The 23930-nt window shown below is 50.6% G+C and overlaps 1 protein-coding gene across 1 annotated transcript in view; it reads left to right on the forward strand.

The window, feature by feature from the left end:
• Positions 1-8507: 8507 nt before the first annotated feature.
• The window catches only part of FLT4 (fms related receptor tyrosine kinase 4), a gene marked incomplete at both ends in the record, with an annotated part of 38785 nt that continues 23362 nt past the window's right edge, over positions 8508-23930 (forward strand). The window contains 3 exons of the mRNA XM_079702759.1: positions 8508-8571; positions 22748-22844; positions 23542-23786. Of these exons, the coding sequence (XP_079558885.1) occupies positions 8508-8571; positions 22748-22844; positions 23542-23786 (406 nt within the window). The remainder of the gene's footprint in view (positions 8572-22747; positions 22845-23541; positions 23787-23930) is intronic.

The following is a 23930-nucleotide window of genomic DNA, read 5'->3' on the forward strand; positions in this document are numbered from 1 at the left end:
ACACACAAGGGAATCCCCATCAGGATAACAGCTGATCTCTCAGCAGAAACTCTACAAGCCAGAAGGGAGTGGCAGGACATAATTAAAGTGATGAAGGAGAAAAACCTGCAACCAAGATTACTCTACCCAGCAAGGATGTCATTCAGATTTGATGGAGAAATTAAAACGTTTACAGACAAGCAAAAGCTCAGAGAGTTCAGCACCACCAAACCAGCTTTACAACAAATGCTAAAGGAACTTCTCTAGGCAAGAAACACAACAGAAGGAAAAGACCTACAATAACGAACCCAAAACAATTAAGAAAATGGGAATAGGAACATACATATCGATAATTACCTTCAATGTAAATGGACTAAATGCTCCCACCAAAAGACACAGATTGGCTGAATGGATACAAAAATAAGACCCATATATATGCTGTCTACAAGAGACCCACTTCAGACCTAGAGACACATACAGACTGAAAGTAAGGGGATGGAAAGAGATATTCCATGCAAATGGAAACCAAAAGAAAGCTGGAGTAGCAATTCTCATATAAGACAATATAGACTTTAAAATAAAGACCACTAGAAGAGACAAAGAAGGACACTACATAATGATCAAGGGATCGATCCAAGAAGAAGATATAACAATTGTAAATATTTATGCACCAAACATAGGAGCATCTCAATACATAAGGCAAATACTAACAGCCATAAAAGGAGAAATCGACAGTAACACAATCATAGTAGGGGACTTTAACACCCCACTTTCACCAATGGACAGATCATCCAAAATGAAAATAAATAAGGAAACACAAACTTTAAATTATACATTAAACAAGATGGACTTAATTGATATTTATAGGACATTCCATTCAAAAACAACAGAATACACATTTTTCTCAAGTGCTCATGGAACATTCTACAGGATAGAGCATATCTTGGGTCACAAATCAAGCCTTGCTAAATTTAAGAAAATTGAAATTGTATCAAGTATCTTTTCCGACCACAATGCTATGAGACTAGATATCAATTACAGGAAAAGAGCTGTAAAAAATACAAACACATGGAGGCTAAACAATACACTACTTAATAACGAAGTAATCACTGAAGAAATCAAAGAGGAAATTAAAAAATACCTAGAAACAAATGACAATGGAGACACGAAGACCTAAAACCGATGGGATGCAGCAAAAGCAGTTCTAAGAGGGAAGTTTATAGCAATACAATCCCACCTTAAGAAAGAGGAAACATCTCGAATAAACAACCTAACCTGGCACCTAAAGCAATTAGAGAAAGAAGAACAAAAACATCCCAAAGTTAGCAGAAGGAAAGAAATCATAAAAATCAGATCTGAAATAAATGAAAAAGAAATGAAGGAAATGATAGCAAAGGTCAATAAAACTAAAAGCTGGTTCTTTGAGAAGATAAACAAAATTGATAAACCATTAGCCAGACTCATCAAGAAAAAAAGGGAGAAGACTCAAATCAATAGAATTAGAAATGAAAAAGGAGAAGTAACAACTGACACTGCAGAAATACAGAAGATCGTGAGAGATTACTACAAGCAACTCTATGCCAATAAAATGGACAACCTGGAAGAAATGGACAAATTCTTAGAAATGCACAACCTGCCAAGACTGAATCAGGAAGAAATAGAAAATATTAACAGACCAATCACAAGCACTGAAATTGAAACTGTGATTAAAAATCTTCCAACAAACAAAAGCCCAGGACCAGATGGCTTCACAGGCGAATTCTATCAAGCATTTAGAGAAGAGCTAACACCTATCCTTCTCAAACTCTTCCAAAATATAGCAGAGGGAGGAACACTCCCAAACTCATTCTACGAGGCCACCATCACCTTGATACCAAAACCAGACAAGGATGTCACAAAGAAAGAAAACTACAGGCCAATATCACTGATGAACATAGATGCAAAAATCCTCAACAAAATACTAGCAAACAGAATCCAACAGCACATTAAAAGGATCATACACCATGATCAAGTGGGGTTTATTCCAGGAATGCAAGGATTCTTCAATATATGCAAATCAATCAACGTGATACACCATATTAACAAATTGAAGGAGAAAAACCATATGATCATCTCAATAGATGCAGAGAAAGCTTTCGACAAAATTCAACACCCATTTATGATAAAAACCCTGCAGAAAGTAGGCATAGAGGGAACTTTCCTCAACATAATAAAGGCCATATATGACAAACCCACAGCCAGCATCATCCTCAATGGTGAAAAACTGAAACCATTTCGACTAAGATCAGGAACAAGACAAGGTTGCCCACTCTCACCACTCTTATTCAACATAGTTTTGGAAGTTTTAGCCACAGCAATCAGAGAAGAAAAGGAAATAAAAGGAATCCAAATCGGAAAAGAAGTGAAGCTGTCACTGTTTGCAGATGACATGATACTATACATAGAGAATCCTAAAGATGCTACCAGAAAACTACTAGAGCTAATCAATGAATTTGGTAAAGTAGCAGGATACAAAATTAATGCACAGAAATCTCTGGCATTCCCATATACTAACGATGAAAAATCTGAAAGTGAAATCAAGGAAACACTCCCATTTACCATTGCAACAAAAAGAATAAAATATCTAGGAATAAACCTACCTAAGGAGACAAAAGACCTGTATGCAGAAAATTATAAGACACTGATGAAAGAAATTAAAGATGATACAAATAGATGGAGAGATGTACCATGTTCTTGGATTGGAAGAATCAACATTGTGAAAATGACTCTACTACCCAAAGCAATCTACAGATTCAATGCAATCCCTATCAAACTACCACTGGCATTTTTCACAGAACTAGAACAAAAAATTTCACAATTTGTATGGAAACACAAAAGACCCCGAATAGCCAAAGCAATCTTGAGAACGAAAAATGGAGCTGGAGGAATCAGGCTCCCTGACTTCAGACTATACTAGAAAGCTACAGTAATCAAGACAGTGTGGTACTGGCACAAAAACAGAAAGATAGATCAATGGAACAGGATAGAAAGCCCAGAGATAAACCCAAGCACATATGGTCACCTTATCTTTGATAAAGGAGGCAGGAATATACAGTGGAGAAAGGACCGTCTCTTCAATAAGTGGTGCTGGGAAAACTGGATAGGGACATGTAAAAGTATGGGATTAGATCACTTCCTAGCACCATACACAAAAATAAGCTTCAAAATGGATTAAAGACCTAAATGTAAGGCCAGACACGATCAAACTCTTAGAGGAAAACATAGGCAGAACACTCTATGACATAAATCACAGCAAGATCCTTTTTGACCCACCTCCTAGAGAAATGGAAATAAAGACAGAAATAAACACATGGGACCTAATGAAACTTCAAAGCTTTTGCACAGCAAAGGAAACCATAAACAAGACCAAAAGACAACCCTCAGAATGGGAGAAAATATTTACAAATGAAGCACGTGACAAAGGATTAATCTCCAAAATTTATAAGCAGCTCATGCAGCTCAATAACAAAAAAACAAACAACCCAATCCAAAAATGGGCAGAATACCTAAATAGACATTTCTCCACAGAAGATATACAGATTGCCAACAAACACATGAAAGGATGCTCAACATCTTTAGTCATTAGAGAAATGCAAATCAAAACTACAATGAGATATCATCTCACACCAGTCAGAATGGCCATCATCAAAAAATCTAGAAACAATAAATGCTGGAGAGGGTGTGCGAAAAAGGGAACACTCCTGCACTGCTGGTGGGAATGTGAATTGGTACATCCGCTATGGAGAACGGTATGGAGGTTCCTTTAAAAACTACAAATAGAACTACCATATGACCCAGCAATCCCACTACTGGGCATATACCCTGAGAAAACCATAATTCAAAAAGAGACATGTACCAAAATGTTCATAGCAGCCCTATTTACAATAGCCCGGAGATGGAAAAAACCTAAGTGTCCATCATTGGATGAATGGATAAAGAAGATGTGGCACATATATACAATGGAATATTACTCAGCCATAAAAAGAAACGAAATTGAGCTATCTGTAATGAAGTGGATGGACCTAGAGTCTGTCATACAGAGTGAAGCAAGTCAGAAAGAGAAAGACAAATACTGTATGCTGACACATATATATGGAATTTAAGAAAAAAAAATGTCATGAAGAACATAGGGGTAAGACAGGAATAAAGACACAGATCTACTAGAGAATGGACTTGAGGATATGGGGAAGGGGAAGGGGAAGCTGTGACAAAGCGGAAGAGCAGCATGGACATATATACACTACCAAACGTAAGGTAGATAGCTAGTGGGAAGCAGCCGCATAGCACAGGGAGATCAGCTCGGTGCTTTGTGACCGTCTGGAGGGGTGGGATAGGGAGGGCGGGAGGGAGATGCAAAAGGGAGGGGATATGGGAACATATGTATATGTATAACTGATTAAATTTGTTAAATTAAAAAAATATTTAAAAAATATTATGACATAGTATGAGTGTGTTTCGTGTTTGGTAATTGCAATCATTGTTGCTTTTGTTGTGGTCATCCATTTACAATGCTTGGTGTCAGTTTATTTATCTCTTGTAAAAATAAAACACTGTGTGTGTGTGTGTGTGTGTGTGTGAAAAAATAAAAATACAAAATAAATTTTTAAAAGTTATAAATATGTTGAAGAATTTAAAAAACAAACAAACAAACACAATGAGCATGGAACTCGAAGATATATAAAAATATCAATTGGAATCCTGGAGCTAAAAATTATAATATCAGAAATGAAAAATTCATTGGAAGGGTTAAATAACAAATTAGCAGAAGGAAAAACCAGGGATCTTGAAAAACAACAATAGAAACTATCCAACTGAAACACACTAGAAAAAAAAGGCTAAAGGAAAAAAAAAACCCCAATTTTTAAAGTGGGCAAAAGACTTGAATAGACATTTCTCCAGTGATGTACAAATGGCCAATAAGTACAAGAAAAGATGCTCAGCATCACTAACCATGAGGGAACTGCAAATCACAATGACAAGAAGATACTGTCTCACACACATTAAGCATGGATACTATCAGGGGGAAAAAAAGAAATAACAAGTATAGACGAGGATGCAGAGAAATTGGAAGCCTTGCACACTGTTGGTAGGTGTGTAAAATGGTGCAGCTGCTATGGAAACAGTATGAAAGTTCCTTTAAATATTAAAAATAGGATTATCATAGGATCCAGCAATTCCTTTAGGAATTTAAATCAGGGACTCATATATATATATATATATATATATATATATATATATATATATATATATCTTTGATATATATGTTCCAGTGATCCCACTCCTGGGCATATATCTGGACAAAACTATAATCCAAAAAGATACATGCACCCCAATGTTCATAGCAGCACTATTTACAACATGGATGGACCTAGAGATTATCATACTAAGTGAAGTAAGTCAGGCAGAGAAAGACAAATATCATATGATATCGCTTATAAAGGGAATCTAAAAAAATGACACAAATGAACTTATTTACAAAACAGAAGTAGACTCACAGACATAGAAAACAATATTAAGGTTACCAAGGGGAAAAGGGGGAGGGATAAATTAGGAGTTTAGGATTCAAATATACACACTACTATATATAAAATAAATAACCAACAAGGACTTACTGTACAACACAGGGAAGTATACTCAATATCTTGTAATAGCCTATAATAGAAAAGAATCTAAAAGAGAAAAAAATATATATATATATACAGATCACTTTGCTGTACACCTGAAACTAACACAACATGGTAAATCAACTGTATTTCAATAAAAATATTTTTAAATAAAAATTGAAAAAAATTCTAAGTTTTCTGTTTAGTGTATTTTACCACAATTTAAGAAAAATAAAATGGTTAAAAAATAATGGAGAGGCTCTCAGGAAAGTATGGGATAATAACAAGTTGTTAATATTCATAATATTCATATCATCAGAGTCCCAGAATAGAGAAGAAGAAATAAAGACTTTTCAGACATACCAAAGCTGAAAGAATTCATCACTAACAAACCCAGAGTAAAAGAAGTGTTAAAAGAAGTCCTCCAGGCAGAAGGAAATTGATACCTGATGATACCTGATGAAAATATGAGATCATAAATAATAAATATGTAATATTTTTCTTTCTATTTAAATGTCTTTAAAAGGTAAGTGACTAGCTTATACAAAAGTAATGACAATATATTGTGGGGTTTATGATACATACAAATAAAATGAATGACAACAATAGCATAAAGGCTGAGAGGGAAGAATGGAGGTAAACGGTTGTAAGGTTTTTGTATTATACATGAAGTGGTGTATTTATCAGTTTAATGTAGACCACTATGAGTTAAAGATGTATACCATAAACCCTAAACTCAGAAAACAAAGAGATGCACAGCAATAATAACCAGAACAATAATAACGAGAACTGGCAAAGGACTCATATCCAAAATATATAAAGAACTACAAATAAATAAGAAAAAGGTAGTACTAAGAAGCAAAAGACATGAAATCCAAATGGACCATTGTAAAAATGTGCTCAAACTCAACATTAATTAAGGAAAAGCTAGCGAAAATCATAAAGAGATGCCACTACAAACCAACTAGAATGGCTAAATTTAAAAATTAAAACTGACAACAAGTGTCGGCGAAGATGTGGGGCACAGGGAGCTAGTTGTACTGCTGTGGAGCGCAAAATGATACAAATAATGAAAAAGATAGTTGGTACCGTCTACAAAGTTGAAGATACATATACTACGACCTAATAGTGTCACTCCTAGACACATAACTTAGAGAAGAGGGCACATGTACAGCAAGAAACATATAAAAGCAAGCTTGTAGCAGCAAAAGTTGGAAACTGATAACAACTCAAGCTTCCATCAACAGTAGATGGACAAGTGAACTATGCTGTATCACACAGAAGACTATGCAGCAATGAAAATGAGTGAAGTATAGGTCTTCACAGCAGTACACATTAATCTCACAAAAGATGCGGAGCAAAAGAATATATGTGTGATGAATTTATTTAAGTAAGGTTAAAAAACAAGCAAAACATATTTGGGCAATAAAATGATAAAGAAAAGCAGGGAAATGATAAAGCCAGGATTTGGGGGTTAGGGAGGGGAAAGGGAGGGCTTCTGGAAAGCTAGTGCCATTCTATATACCTTGATCTGGAGGGTTGAAACATAGGTGTTTGCTTTAAAATTTACATTTATAATACATTGATATATACTTTCCATATGTTAAAACTAAACAAAAAATGAAAGAAAATCAATATATGGTTGAGGAAAAAAAATCTAACTTCATTTATTTGGTTGCCTGCTTTCCCCAACATTACTTATTAAACCATCTATATGTGATTACAACTTAATATATTCCATTCTTACTTGCACTTGAGATTTGGTAACTGTTGTTATCAACAATAGTTTTTGGCAAGGATGAATGGACTTTTGCGAGGGGTGGGTAAAGGGGAAGGATAGTAAAAGTGTGAATAAAAAAAGCAGGAGAGGGAGATAGTCATCCTCACGGGATTTGTTTTTAAATAGGAAAATTCTAGAGACAGAACCGAAAAGAGAGAGGAAGTCTGTGAGAGGTTTGCCAAGTCAGAGAGCAAAATGTCACCTGATAAAAGGACTTATGAATGAGCTCAGAGCAAAACTATTTGGAGGAAATCTAAAGAGGACATGCCTGCAGGATGGAGGTTGGTTATACTGGGTGCCTGGCCCAAGGGTACAGCCTCCATCTACACCACGTAGACGGTAACATAAAGTTTGCCGAATGTTCTCAAATATTTGATATATTGCTATTTTAAAATATGGTTATTGCTCATTTTTTCTTACTTTAAACATAGTATTTATTTTTTAACATCTTTATTGGAGTATAACTGCCCTACAGTGGTGTGTTAGTTTCTGCTTTATAACAAAGTGAATCAGCTATACATACACATATGTCCCCATATCTCTTCCCTCTTGCGTCTCCCTCCCACCCACCCTCCTCATCCCACCCCTCCGGCTGGTCACAAAGCAGGCGCCGATCTCCCTGTGCTATGCGGCTGCAAGTGGCATGGACATATATACACTACCAAACGTAAAATAGATAGCTAGTGGTAAACGTAGCATTTATTGATGGAAGAAAATTACAGAAAAATACGTAGTGCCACATTTTGTCCAACCTTGACGGCGGAATTCATTCCTTTTTTTAGCGCACAATGAAGGACTGGCCGGAGCAGCCCCAGGGCCCGCATGAAGGGCTGCGGTGGATTTGGAAGTGGGGCTCGGACCAGCCTTCCCTCCACAGTGCAAAGCCAGCAACCCTCCAGTCTAGGCGGGATTCTCCCTAGGCGGCAGGGCGGGACTGAGAGGTGCGAGGGCTGCTTTAGATGCCAGGCTCTTTCCAGGGAGCCCCGCCCAGGCCCCGCCCCGCCCCGGCCGCAGCCCCGCCCCGGCCCCGCCCGCGCCTTGCCGCGCGCCCACACTCAGAGCCCGAGCCGCGGTCGCTCATCTGACCCGAGCCACAGCGGCCGGAGATGCAGCGGGGTGCCGCGCTGTGCCTGCGCCTGTGGCTTTGCCTCGGACTGCTCGACAGCGAGCGTGGTGAGCCCTCCGCCTGCCCCAGTGTACAGCTGGCCACGAGGGGGGACGTTTTCCCTGGGCAAATGGTGGGACCTCACCGATGGGAGACGGGCGGGGGACAGGGCCCGCGGGACCCTCCGGCACGACACAGGGTCGGGAGCCAGGGATTCAGACACCGGAAGGAGCACGGCGAGTCGGGCCGGGCTTGCCGGGATGAGGAAAGGGCGGGGACGGGGCGCGGGGCTGCACCGCAGCTTAGAGGTGGTGCTCAGTCCCCGACTGCGCTCCACGGTCTGTGGCTCAGCTCCCTCGGACCTGGGCCCCTTCGCGCTGCACCCTCAGCCTGGATCCTTCGCTTGCTTACACGCTTTCCCGCGGAGTCCAGGCACCGCACTGCTCTGTCCTCGGACCCGGGAGCACTGGGCATTGTCCCCCCGCGCAGAGGCTGCAATCCCCGCCGGGTCGTAGACCTGGGTGCGCACTTCCCGACACCTCTAGTCTGCGCTCGAGATCGGTCCTCCAGAGGGAACTAACTTCCCAAGGCCAAGGACTGCGGGGGCAGGGGCTCGGGATCCTGGGAGATAGGTGCCGTGGGGCGGATTGGGCGCAGGTGCCTGTTGGAACTTGAGGCGAATCTTGAGTCGGCACCTCGTAAGTGATCAGCATGGCAGAAGAGGCAGGGGCCGGCCCTCGCCGTATCTGATGGGGGGTAGGACCCTGGAAGGCCAAGCTAAGGATCTTGGATCATAAGGCAGGGGCCGACAAGGACGGGTCTTAAACACAGGACAGGCAAGGTCTGGTTTCTGATGGGAACATGACCGGAGGTTGCTGCTGAGGGATTGGAGGGAAGAGAGTGTGGGGGATGAGGGAGGGAGCAGGGGGTATGGTTGTTCGGAGATGTCAGTATAAAGCATCAGGAATGAGGGGAGGATGAGCTGGAAGCTGATGCAAGATCTGGTGACCCTGGAAATCAGAGGGTGGAGGGAGGAGTTCTGGGAGGTCTGAAGGGAGAGATGGGGACCTCGCTATTTTTAAACACCATGGGCATTGAATAGTGGCTTTACATGCTTCATTCCTTTTAATCCTCACAAGGGAGTGTTAGACCCATTTTACAGATGGGAACACTTAGACCAATGACACTTATAACTTCCCCCGAAGTCCCCGGGAAGCCAGTAATAAGGGAAATGGTCAACCCAGGTCTTTGGAATAACAGAGCTCTGTTCTCTGTGCCTATATGGGCTGAAGAGCTGGGGATAGTGGAGGTGAGGAAGGCGTGGGTGGACCTAGGGGGAGGAGGAGGGAGGAAGACATCTGTCTGGCCTCCAAGTCAGGGCAGGTCTTAGCAGAGGGGCTGCCACTTGGCCCTTCCTCGCCCCCCTGCACCCTGCCCAGGACCAGGCTCTCACAGGTGCTCAGCATGTGTTAAGTGACTGAATGAGTGTGGGGAAAGAGTTGAATGGCGCCGTGGCTGGGCTTTGGGGCAGAGGAGTGGGAGATCCCACCTTGAGGTGACATCCAGCAAGCACTAGGTGTAGTGGCCAAGGCTCAGGAGAGAGGCTGGGCTGGAGAGCTGGAGAGGAAACAGAGCAAAGGGTCTAGGATGGGACCCTCTCCCCTAAGGAGGGGACCAGAGAGGGAGAGGCTTCCAGGGAGACGGGGAATATTCGGCATGCAGGGTTTGAGGAAAACCAGGAGAGGCTTGTGTCCGGGTGCTCCTGAGTGCAGCAGAGTGGGAGGTGGAGGAGGTGGGTGGGATGAGGTCAGTCTTACAGTGAGTGCAGGTGATTCTTACCAAAGCTGGGCAATGAAGGGCAAGAGAGAGAATGAAGCTCAGGGGCCCATGGAAGGGGGGTGGACTAGGTCATGGCTCGTGGGGAGAAGTCCCATGGAGAACAGACCATTGCTGCTGTCCCTGAGCCTTGCATTTGCACCACCCATATCTGGGCTGAGGAGGGCCTGAGGAGGGCCCGAGGAGCTGCCGGCCTGATGGGGGATACTGGAGCAGAAGCAGAAACACTCCAGTGCAGCCAAGTGTCAGTGCAGCCAGAGTGGGAGGCCAAGTGCCAGCAGGTGAGCAGCCTGGCCATGAAGCTGACCCTCAAAGGTGTGATGTTGGTCCCAGAACGAGACTCTTGTCCTAGCTCTACCCCTAAATTCCTTGCTGTATTACCTGGGCCCCTCTCTTCCTTTCCTTGTGCCTCAGTTTCCCCATGCATAGGAGTGCAGCAAGCTGGCAAGCACTGAGGGGCTGTGCTTGGAGTTGGGCTTTTTGCCCCAGTAGTGTCCCTGTAGAGAAGGTAGGTGGCGGAGGTCACCTCCAACAGACTTTGTCTCTTGGAGCTTAGTCTAGAGTGAGGCTGTTTGTGCCTCTGAACAGTGGGCAGTCAGCTCAGGGACACGTGGGGGAAGGAGGCAACTGCTGGGAAGCTTGGTTGGCCCAGCCTGAGGATGCTGGCTCCTGCCATGGGCTGAGGCACACGTGACCGTCCCAGCCCTTCGCTGTCCCTGCTCCTCAGCCCTGAGCCAGACCCAGGTGTGGACAGAGGTGTGGGGGTGGGGGGTGGGGATGCAAGTCAGTGCAGGCAGAATGTGGGGGCTGGGCCCATCTTACTTGGTGCCTGTGGATCAGTGGCTCAGTGCTCTGAGGACTCAAGTGTAGGTGCTGCTCACATCCCCAGCATGCCGGAGGTACCAGGTCAGTGAGGCTGAAGGCTCTCTGCCTCCCCAGAGCCCAGTGCCCACGTGGCCAGGCACCAGACTGGGCACGAGGTATAACAAGGGGACTGTCTGGCCAGCTCCTTGCTCTACCATCCCCACCCTGACCCCCAGGCAGTGGCACCCCAACCCGGGGAAGGGGACTGCAGTTCTGTGCAAGTTGAAAGGTATAGTGTCCGGGCAGTCTAGGGAGGATTTGGACCAAGCGCATCCTGCAGGGGTTTCCTGAGCGCCAGACTAGCAGGAACACAAACGTGGTATCGTAGCCCAGGGGCGAAAGTGCTCAGTGACCCAGTGGGCCCCAGCTGGTGGCTGTGGGCTGCACAGGGTTGCTTCTAGCTTGGGGCTTCCTGGAGGGGTCTGCAGACTCCAGGGAAAGGGATTCCAGGTAGGGCAAAGACCCCCTCAAAGGCCCAGAGGCAGAAGAGTCAGATGGTGATCAGATGAGGCTAGACTCCTAGGGGCGGAAGGATGGGATGGAGGAGACAGGCAAGTGGAGGTGGCAGGAGCCAGCAGCACACCCGGAAAGGGGAGGTCTGAGCAGGGAGTCACCTGGTCAGATTCCCCTGAAGGCATCACCAGAGGGGTAAGACCAGATGCAAGTCCACAGCAAGGAGGCTGTGGGTGAACCCAGGAGATACGCCAGGGAAGGAGGCAGCAGGGGATGGTGGAGAGAGAGGGACAAGTGCCAGTCTCTGGCTTAAGCAACAGAACAGGTCATGAAATTGTTTACCAGCTGGGGACCCTGAGAAGAGGAGGAAATGTGGGGAAAGGTGAGACACTCCACTAGGGAGGCAGGGCCTCAAGTCGAAGGCAGGGAGGAGGAAAGTTGGGAGCACTCGAGTGTGATGAGGCAGAGGGGGGTCGGGGAACCCAGGGAAACTAAGTGGGGTCTCAGCCATGAGGGGAAGTTCTTCTCTATGTCTAGCTTATACCCCTCCCGCTGCCGCTTGGGTGTCTCCCCACCGCCCTGCCATTGTAGATTTCTCTCCACTAGGGCCTAGCCTGTGCCCCACAGCCCTGAGATACCCCTCAGAGAGGGGGGATGGATGGGGAGAGGGATCCGGACAGCCTCTCACACTCCTTGCACCGACCTCTGAGCAAGACACAGCCGACGTGTCCAGCTGGAGCCAGGCATTCCTGAGTTTCGATCCTTTGCAGACACTGGCTTCCTCTGGGATCTCGGTTTTCCGGTCACGCCAAAGGGAGAAGCCTGGGAGCAGGAAGATGCGGGCTTTGGCGCTGGCTGCTGCTGAGGCTGGGTGTGGCCGACAGCAGGCACGCTGCTGCCTGGCTCTGGTGCCCCAGGCCACCCCCATCCCCGAGGCCTGGCTGGGGTGTGGTGGCCCAGTGAGCAGGCACAGGTTTCAGGGTGGCAAGTGGGGGAGCCCCGCCACGTGGCCAGCGAGGTCAGCATGGGTTCATGGGAAAGGACTTGTCAGCCACAGGAGAGGACATCCTGCCTGCATTTCCCTCTTCCTGCAGCAGGAGCCCATGGCCCAGATTTAGCAGCGCTGGGGGGCCACCTCTGAGCCAGCTGGGCTGTCTGATAACACCACCCGTCCCGCTGCCACAGAGCAGAGCCCTGATCCCAGAAAGGCCAGGGCAACTGCCTGGCACAGTTGGCTGCACCCACAGCTATGCTGCACTGGGAGCTTCACATCTACCAGGGTGCCCTTCCTCCCCATCTCACCTCCAGAGGGTACTCAGGCAGCCCACGGTCCCACTCAGCCTCTCCAACACTCCCTGCCTCCCAAAATTGCCTCTCTGCTGCTTCAGCAGGACCACTCTAAAACACAGATCTGAGCCTTCCTCGGGCCACCCGCCCCTGCCGGCCCCTCTTGGGCTGATAGTACAGGCCCTCCTGCTAGGGTCCCAAGGGCAGCCGTATTTAGCCTGACATCCACCTAGCCTGCACCCATCACATACCCCAGCCTCAGCACATGACCTTTCTCCTGCTCCAGATACGTGCAGAAGGCTGCTGAGAATTCCAGGCAGAAGGTGATGCCGCTCCAAGTGAGAGGGGTCTACTAGGGCGGGAGGGGGGCTTCATTCCCACTCCCTGTGTGCCCCAGGAGCACAGAACCTAGGCTTTCAGGTAGGTTCAGGGGAGGCTCTTATCCTTATCCAACCTAAAGCACCATCCTCAAAGCTAGCCTGAATTCTGCCAAATGGAGTTTCGTTTGTATGAAGCAGCACTTATGTGCACACATGCACGCACACACACTTGGAGTGTCTACCAGTGAGCCACACCTCGGTCTGAAATGCTTAACCAAATTTCTTCACACTAGCGTGTGTGAAGATTTTAACCTTGTGACATAGGCTATTGTGCCCATTTTAGAGATTAGAAAATTAAGGCCAGAGGAATGAAATGGCTCATTAGATGCCAGAGCAGCTTTGAGAGAAGTGACAAGTGTCTGGTGCCTGGTGCCAGATGGCATAGGGTCTGGGGGGCAAGAAGGGGCAGACATGGCAGGTGTTGTCCACATTCCCCAGGGAAAGCACTAGAGAGGTGGGCATGTGGGGTCCTAAATTTCTGACCGCCTCATGGACATTTTCACCTTGATGTCCTGTACAGCTTTCAAAGGCAGCATGCCACTAGACACATTGCTTTTCCCCAGGCCTACGCCTGGCAGATGTGCCTACTTCAGGGCAGGACATCTGCACCTCCATCCCTTGCCTCCACACGTGCCCACACACTGTGTGCTGTCGCTTTGTTCCCTGGATCCTCAAAGCCAGTCAAGAGCAATCCAGGGTAAAGTCCATGCTGGGGATGCCACCCTGGAAAGCCTCTCATCCTTCCACTGAGGACCTGTCAAGTGCAGTGGGTCAAGCCGCTGCATGAAGCTGTGGAAACATGCAGAGAGGCCCCCAGGAGGGGACTAAAATTGCGACCCTGGGGCTGGAGCAGGCACCAGGCAGGTGACGAGAGTGACTGGTGAGTCCCTTGAGAAGATCAGGTTCCATCCCTAAGCAGCGGAGAGGCAGGAAGTTGTTTTAGGCAGAAGAGGGATTTGTGCCCTAGAAGGCTCCTCTGACCACTGGGAAAAGCCTGGACCAGTGGGGAGACACTGGTGTGCTGAGCCAGAGGAGGGATTTTGAGGTTAGCCAGGCAGGGGGGTGGCAAAGAAGGGGACTGGAAAGGGCAGCCCCAGAATGTCTAGGGGTGGCACTCGGGCTGGAAGGCATCTACTGCTAAGCGTCTGAGCTCTGCGAGTGCAAAGCACTTTGCCAAGTGGCAGGGAGACGAGAGGGGCAGGCCTGGTGCTTGCAGCCACGCTGCCGTTGGTGCTGGTTCTGAGGAAGTAGAGAGTAAATAGCAGCTTCCCATAATCCTGTCCCCCAAAGATAACCTCTGACTAGCAAGTTAACCTCTGTGCCTTAGTTTTCTCATCTGCAAAGTGGTAAGAATAGTACCCACCTCAGGGGGGCAATAGAGGGGTGTGGTATGCACAAGTGCATAGGCTGTGCTGGCATACAGAAAATGTTTGCTCTTGTTGTCTGTTGTTGTAACAGGGTGTATTGGGGTAAGCAGAATTTGGGGGTCAGAGTATATGAGCATTTTTTTTATTACTGTGAGTGCCTGTCTGTCCATATCCTTGCCAGCACTGGGAATCCTCTATACTTTTAACACTTGCTCATCTGGGCTGGGGATATTTCTGTGCCCTGTGGCTCGCTGTCCTCCTCCGTGGCTGGTGTGGTATGAGGGCTGGGGGCGCCTGGCAGGAGACATCTGGGAAGCAGAGTCCCCTGGGGCTGGAGCTCAGGAGAGCTGCCAGGGAGGGTGGGGGGCTCAGAGGTAGGCTTGAAGCCCTGGGATTGTGCCACCTCCAGGGGGAACGAGCGCACCTTGAGCAGCTCCAGTTAAATGAGCCACCAAGAGCCTAAGGCTGGGCCTGTGACCCGGGGCCCTTCTCTGGGGGCTCATTCCTCCACACCATGCTCCATCTGTTCCACCTCCCTGACAGTCCAAGGTCACCCGCACTCTGGTCTTTGCACGTGTCCCTCTGCCCTCTATGCCCTCCTCCTGGGCCAGCAAGCTCCTGTTCAGTCTACAAAGCCTATTTCAACTCACAGGAACACTCCCTCCCACTGGCAAGGCTTTCTCTGACTGCACCCCACCTTGGCACTGTGACCAAAGCACAGAGTCACAGTGAGATGCAACTGCTGTGACATGCAAAACAGTGGACAGGCAGTGACAGTGAAGATCTCAGTGTGCCTGAGCAGGCAACAGTTTAGCCTTACAGTGGTTCTTAGTGTGGTATTATGGTGGTCTGTTGTTCCCAATAATCTTGGGGACAATTCTCATTTCATAAGTTTGGAGCAGGGGAAGTGACTTGCCCTGGGTCATACAGTCAGAATGACATTGTAGGGCGTGCAGCTGGGTTCACGGGGCTTCGGGCACTCTCTCTCGGTACAGCCCCTCCCACCTCAGCCCTTTCAGTCCTGCAGGGTGGGAGGTGGGAGGACTCATGGACTATTGACCTCACCCTTGACCTCTGGAGGCACAGAGGCTGCCATCCAGGTGGGGGTGGGGGGACTCCAAGACAGAACACCCCTGAGCCTTCTTCCAAGGTCTATGCACAAGACTGGCCCCAAGAATGAAGGGAGAGGGCCTTAGAGCCGGCTCCCCGACTCAGCCCAGCCCTGGGATTGATGCGTGGTGACCCCAACCTGGCCTCACCTGCCCCCAGTGCTTTCCCCTCAGCCTGGCTTCAGTCTGCAGCCATGGGCCTGGCCCTGGCTGCCTCTGTCCTCCAGGGCACAGGTGCTAAGGAGAGTGTGGACCAGACTAGCAGGACTGCAGTACAGCGCCTGTCACCCACCGGGTGACCATGACATTTCCTTGAAATAAGGAATTGCAAATGCAAAACCCACTACTGCTACACTCTGCCAGAGTATGTAGGGGCACCCCTGAGCTTACGCACCATCCTGACATCATCCCTGGGTTGGTTGTGCTCGACGTGAGGACAGAGCCATGGGCCAATGACATCCTGGCCCCCAGGAGCCACCCAAAGGTACAAACCTTCCCCGTGTGGTGGGTGAAGGCCTGGTGTGCTCAGCAGGTGGAGACTGGGTGTGGCTGGTGTCTTGACTGTGTGGCAGAAGCATTGGGAGGTGAAGCTGGTTAGAAGGGGGGGGCCTGTTGGGCAGGGCATCGCCCTGGAGGCCGGGCCAAGGGCATTCACAGCTCCAGAGGGCCACAAGGAGCCAGTGAAGGTGTCCGCTGGGCTGAGCGACAAACTGGAGGCCAGGAAGGAGACTGCTAGGGAGCAGAGAGGTAGGGAGACTGGCACTCGGGGTGGCAGTGGGAGAGAAGGAGATGGAGAGGTGTGAGGGCTGAGTCCCAGGCAGGGACGGGCCTGGACTTGGCCAGGCTTGGGCTCCTGCACAGCTGCTGGTCATCACTGATGTGGAGCCTGGAGCCTCAGTTTCCTCATTGCTGACTGGACTCGTGATCCCTCCCTCCCTCCCAGGCTACGTGAGGATCAAATGAGGCAGTGACTGCTGGGCTGTGGTTCAGTGCCTGACCCACAGGACTTCCCACCCCTCCTGCCTACCCCTCACCCAGGATCCCGGTGTGCTGCTTCCACAGCCAGCGCCTGTGGCTGACCCCAGGGTCCCACTGCCCAAGGCTGCTGACAGCACAGAGAAGAGGAGGTATGCTCTCTGGCCTCCCTGACCTCGGCCTGGCGCCTGCCCGGATTGCTCTGCTCAGGCTAGGGGGCCAGGGCTGCTGGCCAGGGGAAGGAAGAAGCCAGTTCCTGGGTCAGGAACAGGAAGGCAGGGGGAGTGCGGCAGAAGCCAGGATGACAGTGCTTCCTGCTTCGGGAAGGGAAGGACAGCGGGGACAGACAACAGCCAGGCAGGAAGGATGCGCCTTCTTTGGGGTTTCAGGTGGGGGCTGGGCAGCACAGAGCCTCTGGGCATGGCAAACTAGGCCTGAATCTGCCCCCGCTGCTGAGCAGCCTGGGGTACAGATGGTCACCAGGGAGCCTGGCCTTTAAAACCAGAAACAGCTTTTCCAAAGGAACAACAAGGTTTGACAGAGTTCCAGCCCAAAGAAAGACCTCAGAGGTTTGTTTAGCCAACCAGTCAGCCATTCATCCCTCCTTCCATCCACCTATTCTTCCATCCATCCATCTATCCATCCTTCTGTCCGTCTGCCTGTCCATCCACCTATCTGTCCATCTGTCCTTCCCTCTAGCCTTTCGTTCTTTCTTCCACCTTTCCATCCTTCCATCCATCCATCCGTCTGTCCATTCAGCTAACCATCTTTCCTGCCATCATCCATCCACTCAACCTTCCATTCACGCACTCATCCATCCATCCATCCATTCGTCCATCTGTCCATGCATTTATTCATTCAGCAAGGATCTGTGGAGCCTTGACTCTCTGTCAGGTGAAGTGCTAGGCATGGAGTGGGGTAGAAAAGAGGACTGTTCGGGTCCTTACCCCACTGAAACTTACTGTCTAGTAGAGGAAATGAAAAACCATAACTTAAATAAAAAAGTACATAACAAAATTCCATATTGTGATAAGAAGAATGAAATAAGCAACCAGGAGCTTAAGGTGAAGCTTAAGGAGGACTTTTAGGTTTTGGAGGGGGCGAGGAGGTCACGTCTGGGCTGAGGCCTGAAGATGGGAAGAAGCCAGCTGTGCAAGGCCTGTGAGAGGAGACAAATCAGGAGGAGAGGTGTATGTAAAGGCCCTGGGGTAGGAAGGAGCGTAGCATGTCATAGAACAGCCTGGAGGCCATGGTGGCTGGAGGACAAGAATAGGACGTGAGAGTGGACCAAGAGGGTGCGGAGAGGGGGCGGGGGCCAGGCCACAGTCAGAAGTTTGGATTTTCTTTAAAGTGTAGTGGAAAGTCACTGATGAAATTTACGCAGGAGCCTGATTTGGCCCCTTCGCAGTATTAAACTATCACTATCAACTGTGTGAAGGATTGGAGGAGGGCAAGAGTGGGCCAGGGGCTACCGTGGGGGCGACTGCAGTTGGGTAGGCTCCAGCAGGAGAGTGGGGGCTGGCTCTGGGATGCTTTGGTGGTGGGTGGATGGGCCGGGGTGGGAGAGGTGGGCATCCACAGGAGCTCCCCTTTGGGGAGATGGGAGCTATCGAGGAGATAGCTTTGGCAGGGGTGGAGAGGGTGTGAGTCTGGAGTTCAGCATCAGAAATGTGGAACTCAAGGTGTCCGTGGGGTGGCCCAGTGAAGTAGCAGCTGGATACCTAAGGCTGGAGTTGAGCGGAGGGGTCTGGGCTGGAGGTAGAGATTTCGGAAGTATATGGGCGCTTAGGAGAGAGACTGGTGGAGAAGAGACAGTGAGGAGCAGCAGCACTTGGTGTTGGGCAGAGGGGACGGAAGACGAGGGGAGAGGGAGCTCACGGAAGCTAGCAGAAGAGGGAACAGCTCTGATGCCTGCCCTGGAGGGCCTCCCACAGCAGCATGGAGGTCACAGGATACCTTGACCACTGGCTCCATGAAGCAGGGGTGGGGGCTGCACCCTGTGGGAAGATGAGCGAATGTTAGAGCAAGGCGTCAGCGAGCAGAGCTTTTGCTAGGAATGGGAATAGAAAAGAGGAAGGGGATATAGGATCAAGGAATTGAGGAGTTTTTGTTTGTTTATAAGATGGGAGATGATTCCATAGAGAAAAATTGGTAATCAGGAAAGAAAGAAATTATCTACAGTGGTCAGATCTGGGGGGTTGGGATCCCCAGCTTGATGGAGGGCTTTGCCTTGGGAGCAGGAACGGCAGAGAGTTTCAGGGCCTAGGGCAAGGGTGTGGGATTTAGATGTGGGAACATGAGGTGTCTCCATCTGATGGTTCTACTTCATTGGTGCTGAGAGTGAGAGAGAAGGGAACACCCTGAACTGCAGCCCGGGGCTCATTTAGAGTCTGCCAGAAGGAAAAGAAAGGGGAGGCAGCAGCCTGGGGCTCTGGCTTTGTGCTGCAAGCTGAGCCACTGAGGGACATGGGTGCTGCAGGGTTGCAATGGACAGCAGGGGCAAGGGAGCATTCAGAATGATGGGCCGTGGGGCATGCAGTGCCAAAAGAGAGGCGAGGCCAGGAGGAGGTAGCAGTGCAGAGGGGTCCTTGGCCTCCGAGTTTTGATGAGGTTGAAGTGGCACCTGGCAGGAGGCAGAGGAGGCAAGGAGAGAAGTGCAAGAAGATAGGCACTCAGTGATGGCACAGCTTCTGGTGGGGACCAAGTCCAGGGTACGCCCAGGAAGTGAGGGGCTGAGGGGAGGAGGGAGGACAATGAAGATGAGGACTGCAAAGGCCAGGGTGCTGGTGACTCACCCGTGTGGATATCGAAGTTATGAGGAATGGCCTGAGTTGGGGTGGAGGGGCCTGAAGAGCCCGGAGCAGAGAATGAGGGGAAGTGACCAGGACAGCAGCTGATGACAGCTTTAGTGGGGAGTGGCTGGTGCTGCTGGAAAAGGGGAAGTGACCTCAAGGAGTTCTCTGATGTGTGCAATGGGAGCAATAATCACCCCAGGGGCAGTGGTGTCCTCAGAAAGCCAGGTTTCAGTTAAGGCAGGAAGGATGGAGGAGGTCAGTGATGTCTACAGTGAAGACTACTGATCACACAGGGTCCAGTGGAAGTGACTGAAGAAAGAGAAGCACTGGGGAAATTCAGGGCACGTGGCCACAAAGGAAAGGCTCTCTCAGATGGGTGAAATGGTTGGCAAACACTATGGATCTTCCCGTTTAGCACACGGATGGAGATGCTTCCTTTGGTGGTATGGTGGCCTCTAGGGAGGAAGCTCCTATAGGCTCCATCCCCCATCCATCCACTCAACCCACCCACCTTCCCACATATCCATCCATTTATTCATCTGATCATCCATCTTCCATCCTACCACCCTTCTATCCATCCCCTCAATCTTTGGTGTGCACCTCTTTTGTACTAAGGTTAGAAAGATGAATAACATACAGCCTCTGTTCAGATGTGACCAGAAAACCACAGTTCAGTCCAATAAGTGTTCTAACACCATGAGCCTAGGAGGCCAACACTGCCTGAGTAACAGTGACTGCCCCATAGAGAAGGGACTCATGAACTAGACCCTAAAGAGGGAGCTCCACAGGAGGGAAGGAAGTGCAAATGTCCAGGGCACAAAAAATGAGCAGACAGAGACTTCAAGATATGAACACCTTTGCACTTTGGGACAACGGTGAGAGGTCTGTTCCTCTCAGATGTGTCAGGAGTTGAAGCTGGAGAGAAGCGGAGTGGGCAGAAGGGAGAGGGCTGGGGTCCCCCACTTTATCCTGGAGGCAACGAGGAGTTGCACAAGGAAGCTGGGCTGACAAATGCCCTAGCTCTGTTGCCAGGGTGCCAGGTGTGTGCCCTGGAGGAGCACCCCAGAGAAGGGGACCCTTGCTTGGCCTCCCCAGGGGCCCCTGGGCAACGCTGCAGGCCTCACCATGGAGCATACATAACCCAGGGCAGGTGGGTCCTGGCCGCTGCAACTCTCCTCTGGTGCCCACATGCCAGCCTCAGGCCTGACTCCTGACTGGTCCACAGGGACAGCCAGTTCTTTCATCCCCTCACAGGTCCAAACCCAAGTCCCTCATTCTCCTCTCCCCCCACTTACGTAGCTCAGAGGCCAGTTTGCCTGGCATGGCTTTATTCACTTTCCACTGCCTGGAAAATCCTACTTCTCTTTCACAGCCCATCTTAGTGGTGTCCGCCTCGGATTCCTTCCTGGCCCCTCACCACCAGAGCAGGGCCTCCCCACAGTGGGACTCCTCCACCCCAGCAGCCCTGGGGGTACATGGTGGGGAGGTGTGATGGGGGGACTGGCCCCACCCTGGGGAGGAGTGGACCTGGTGGCAGAGCCCAGGGCTACTTTCCCATCTCGGGGCCCCAGGGTGGGGCCACTGTCCTGAGTGCCAGGAGTGGGTGCACTGGATTCGAGTTAAGGAGAGACTTCAGTGTTCACAGCAGCTGGCTAGATGAAGGGCTGCCTTCTTAGGGCTGTGCTGTAGTCCAGCTGGAGGGTCTCAGTTTCCCTGGCTGTACTGGATACTAGTGGGATTAGATGCTGGATGAGGGCCGTCTGCCTCTGACCTACGGTGGTGTGGTACCTAGAAAAGTTCGGCCAGCAGGAGGCACAGAAGGGAGAGGTCAGCCGGGCCCTGGCAGCCAACTTGTCCGGGTGATGCTGAAATGAGACCTTGGGGTGCAGAGTGTGCCGTCCTGGTGGCTCTTCCTAGGGCAGCTTGGGGTCAGGGTGGTGTAGAACCAACTACGGTGGGGGTTCCCCCAGCCTCTGCCTCCCACAGTTAGCTGCCAGGGCAAGACCCCGAGCCTCAGGGAGCTGGGCTGGGAAGGGCAGAGGAGCTGAACCTGTAGGACTGGGGGCTGGGGCAGGATGGTGGGCTGTGCCCCCCAGGAGGACAGGGACTTGGGGGAGGGACAGGACGCGGCCCTGGGCCTCCGGCCACACAGTCCTCTCTTCCTGTTGTCTCAGGATGGTCCTGGCAGGATGCATCTGCTAGAGTTCCAGGTCCAGACCTCCCCTGGGGCCTGCTCCCACCCTCCCCCAGGATCACACACACACGCGCGCACACACACACACACACACAAGTTCACGTGCGTGCACACGTGAACAGACATGGCAGACATGTCAATGACACACACACAAAGTCACACACAACGCTCACATATCAGTCCTATAAACACAGATCTACGCACACACAGAGACAACACACGCGCGCACGTGCACACACACAAGCACACACTACACACACTATCCTGCTGGGAGGAGGATGGGGAGTAAGGAGCTGCGTGGGCAGCAGGGCCAAGGCCCTGGAGGGCCACAGGAGGGTGTTTAACCAGGCGAGGCAGTCATCTGTTTGGGGATTTAGCCCTTTTGGAGGAATGGGGAGCTGAGGCAGCGGGAACAGGGAGAGGAGCGCTGGGGCAGCCAGAGGGCGCCTTGGGGCTGAAGAGAAACTGATGGAACCAAGGACCTGCGAGCTGGACTCCATGGAACATGGGAGGGTGAGGTCACAGGCAGAATTCCAGGGAGAAACCGAGGCCTGAGTTCCGGGCATGTTTGGTGGTCTGCACTGTGCAGGTCTCCCTCACAAGCAGTAACTGTGCATCTGGGGGGAGGAGCCTTCAGGCAGAAATGTGAGGGTCGCAATGCCGAGGTGATGTGCTCCAGGCCTCGCCCAATGCAGGACGAGGCCTGTGGTCTCCCCTATTGACTTCACGTTGGCAGCTCTGCTCATGCGGGGCTAGAGGTTCAGTCCAGGCCTCAATCAGGGCTCACTTGGGGCTGAGCCCAGTCTGCGGCCAGGGGGCAACCTGAGGTGGAGGGTACCAGTTGTCTTGGGGCCTTATGGGTACTGCTCAGGGCTGAGAGCCTAGGCAGCCCCTGTCCGGGGAGGGGCCCATCAGCACCGGCTGGATGTCATCATGTGAACTCATGACCCAGTCCCATGCTAACCCTATCTCCCACCCCAGGCCTGGCGAGTGGCTACTCCATGACCCCCCCAACCCTGAACATCACGGAGGAGACACACATCATCGACTCCAGTGACAGCCTGTCCATCTCCTGCAGGTATTCAGCCCTCAGCCAGGAGGGCAGGGGACTGGGTCCCTCCTACCTGGCAGGCCAAGGAGACTACAGAAGGCCGAGCAGATGGTGGCGGAGCACCCAGAAGGCAGCCTCTCCCCAGGGCAGAGGCCTCAAGGCTTAGGGTCGCTTCCAAGTGGCTTGAGTTGTAGGTGCCTGGGGGCATAGACCATCCCCTGCTCTGCAGACACAGGCACCCTGTACCCACCCCCACTTCACCCATACCCACCCCTCATAATTTCATATGGACCACAGATCAGTCACCCTGCATCCACCCTTGGGTCACCCCACACTGACCCCAGGCCACCCCATGCCCATGCCCAGGTCATCCTGCATGGACCCCAGGTTGCCTGCACCCACCCTCAGCCACCCTTCACTGGCCCCAGGCCCACCCACACAGACCCCAGACCTGTTATCTTCCCTGCAGCCCCAGCTATAATCTGAGGCTCAGGCTTTTCTGCAGGACAGCCTGCCACATGCAGGCCCAGGAGCCAGGCAGAGGCCCCAAGGGGCTCAGGGAGCACCCTGCCCCAGGTTCATGGTATGTGCCCAAACGCTGGTCTGCCCTGACCTCTGGGTGAGATAAGCTATGGGCCAGGCTTGGCTCCTGAGGAGGTTCCACGGGGACTGTCCCCCAGGGCTGCAGCCTGGGCCCCTCTTGATGTCCTGCATCCTCTGCCAGGGGGCAGCACCCCCTGGAGTGGGCCTGGCCAGGGGCTCAGGATGCACCAGTCACAGGGGAGAAGGACGGCGAGGACATGGGGATCGTGCGAGACTGTGAGGGCACAGATGCCCGGCCCTACTGCAAGGTTCTGCTGCTGCAGGAGGCCCACGCCAATGACACGGGCAGCTACCGCTGCTACTACAAGTATATCAAGGCTCGCATTGAGGGCACCACTGCAGCCAGCACCTATGTATTTGTGAGAGGTGAGAGGGGTCCAGCACTCACCCCTGCGGCCACTCAGGAGCCACAGGCAGGGTCCTGGGTCCTGGAGGGGCGGCTGGCACCTGCACCCCCAACCCCAGCCTTTGAACCCCATGGGGCTGTCCTGCGGCCCCAGACCTGGGCAG

The sequence above is a fragment of the Hyperoodon ampullatus genome (assembly GCF_949752795.1).
Source record: "Hyperoodon ampullatus genome assembly, chromosome: 4".
NCBI lineage: Eukaryota > Metazoa > Chordata > Mammalia > Artiodactyla > Ziphiidae > Hyperoodon > Hyperoodon ampullatus.